We start from the raw sequence: 2,649 nt of genomic DNA, 5'->3' as shown, positions 1-2,649 counted from the left end.
AGAGGCGGGGCCTATCACAAGGCCGACCGATTATCTATTCGCCATTGTCCATTTTAATTTAACACTAGATATAACACACCAGTCATTCTGACTGGCACAATGTTGAGCCATACATGAGTTATCATCGATACACGATAACGACGCTCCACGCACCCGCTACCACGCAGACACGACTGCACACGGAAGAACGTGGGTTGCTATTCTTCTTATAAAAATAAAATTAGTCTGCTTTGTAACTACACAAAATGTCTATAAAATGTCTTGAATGCACATTTCAAATTAAAGGTCAACCATCGAAAAATATTATGCCCAAACGGCTTTTTAATAACCAAATAAAAAAGTGCATCACATATGGCTCACTCTCACCCTATTGAAAACGATGCTATATTTAGTGTTAAATATAAAGCAATGGGCAACCTATGTTTTGCTTACTTAAGGAGAACTCAATTAAGCGTCGACACTTGTTGATTGATGTTCATTGATGTCCAGGGAGACTATACAAAATAATAAAGTGTATTTCAAACCATAAAAAAGTTGTGTTTTTCTTATTGAACATGGAAACATAGCTAAACTGAGTGGAAGGTAAGGAATTTTGCAAAGTACTAATCTAACCCGCTGCACAAACCGTTGCAACTTTATCCTGTTTCATTTATGCATTGTACTTTTCCGAACGGTGTTGTGAATAAAAGACGGATCGAGGAAAGACGATTCCAAAGCAAAAATGGTGTGCGAATGATCTACAATTGATTTATTACAAGAGATTCCAGAAGTTTACAGATGATTAAAGCTATCAAGAAATAAATTACATATATTTATGAATTGTTATTGTCTTATTTTTCATTGCGAACCGTGAAGCTTGACATGGCTTTCTGCCACTGGAAAACGTGCGGATGACGTAGTTCGTCAATATTTTCGTGTTGCAGAGCTTTCCAAACATTGTAGTCATCGTTGCCTGGTGTTGATCCTGAATTTATAAATGCATCCTGCCGCGCAAGGATAGAGTCGTTGACGCTGTCGTCATCGGAATCGGTGCAGCTGTAGTACTCGTCCTCTTCGTCCTCCACACATTCTTGCGATGGAGCGGTGAAATATTTCGAAACTGTTATCGCTAACACTTGCAACGATTTCAACGGCCTAAGGTACCACCAGTTGGACACATTGCTTCGCTCGTCCTTCGTGATCGTCGACGCTTTGTCTGCTTCTAAGTCCGTTTTTGCCTCCGTATTGATCGTTGTGTTTACTTGCTTCGAGGATTTTTCTGACTTCTTTCTCTGCTCGGAGGAACGTTCAGCCAGATACGCATCGAGTGTTTGTAGACCCTCAGCACTCGCCAGATTGCAGAACGCGCCAAGAAATTCCCAGTGCTCTTGCCATCCAACGTTGCGTTGCAACGCGAGCGCACGGCCAATCGTCTCCAACCCCTTCGCAATGTCATCCAGCCTTATAGTACGCTCCCGGAACAATGGCGACTCGTGTACATTCGACAATTCGTACTCCTCTTTGGTTTCGTCGCACATGAAACTCACGTTGAAGTAGCTACTTTCATCACTCGTCTCTGGAGCCTCTTCAATTGAAAGCCTTTCGAATTGTTCAGCCAGCAAGTCAACGTCTCGTTCATGTGCACCGATGTTTAGTGCTGACTTCCCAAGCTTCTTACTCTTGCGGTGCAAAATAGTCGATGACCAGGGACTCTCCTTTTTTGGCTCACACTGCGCTATCAACCTGGGAGGTGCGCTCCAGCGTTTGAAAAACGAAATAGCGTCATCGCGGCTCATTGGACCGGCGTATGCTTTGATGGTACGCCGTGAATTCGTCACGTCCTCAGGCTCGAGTTTCGATGGATTGGCAATGGTAAAAGGTTCGCCTACGATTGGTGGAACGGAGTCGCCGTCACTGCGCAGAACTGGAACATAGAACCCAACCTCCAACAGTTCGCGGATGGCTTGGCGAATCTCGGGTGTATTATTGACTGCCTTTGCACGGCTGCAGATCATATCACCAGGTAGCATTCCTTGTGGGTTGCGCTGTACCTTGCATTCTGCATAGGCCATTAATTCCATTACTACGCCGACCGAACCGTACTTGGCGGCAAAGTGCAAGGGCGTCTCGTTGCTGCTTTTGTCCGGCGTGTTTAGGTACATGTCCAGCAGCATGGCAGTCGCTTCAGCGTCCGCGGGAGATGGCTCACCGTGCAGCAGTGCCATGTACGCCGGTTTGCTCACTGTTTGCAAAATACATTGGCATATCCTTTCGCGCCCTTCGATGGCCACAATATGCAGCGCATTGTACCGAGGCCCTTCCTTGAGAATTGTCGGCCTGTTAACCTTGTTGATCAAATAGCGCGGATTGGTCTCGATTATTTCCCGCACCTTGCCCACGTCGTTTTCTTCGATGAGCTTTCGAAATGCCAGCAATTGCTTGCTGGAGGGCTTGACGAACTGTAAAACTGGTTCCGGTTCTAGTGGAACGGTACGTGTAGTGGCTAAAGCAAACGAAGCATACAAATATTAACCGCAGTCATTGATACAATCGCAGTGAAACGCTAGGAGTCTTACGTTCGATAACTTCGTTCGATGGTCCATTATAATAAAAATCGCACGCCTTCTCGTACGAATCGAATCGTTTTAACCGCGCATTCTTGTACCGCCG

The 2,649-nt window shown here is 45.5% G+C and overlaps 1 protein-coding gene across 1 annotated transcript; it reads right to left on the bottom strand.

Annotated features, from left to right (window-relative positions):
* Nucleotides 1-830: 830 nt before the first annotated feature.
* LOC128276822 (ankyrin repeat and LEM domain-containing protein 2-like) lies at nt 831-2,482 on the bottom strand (the record flags this gene model as incomplete). The annotated part of the gene is made up of 1 exon (XM_053015281.1): nt 831-2,482. A coding segment is annotated over one exon (1,652 nt), but the record flags the coding sequence as incomplete, so codon positions are not given.
* Between the last annotated feature and the right edge of the window lie 167 nt (nt 2,483-2,649).

The sequence above is a fragment of the Anopheles cruzii genome, unplaced genomic scaffold, assembly GCF_943734635.1.
Source record: "Anopheles cruzii unplaced genomic scaffold, idAnoCruzAS_RS32_06 scaffold02602_ctg1, whole genome shotgun sequence".
In the NCBI taxonomy this organism is placed as follows: Eukaryota; Metazoa; Arthropoda; class Insecta; order Diptera; family Culicidae; genus Anopheles; species Anopheles cruzii.
Note: the sequence above shows the minus strand (reverse complement) of the source record. Positions and strands in the feature narration are given on the sequence as shown.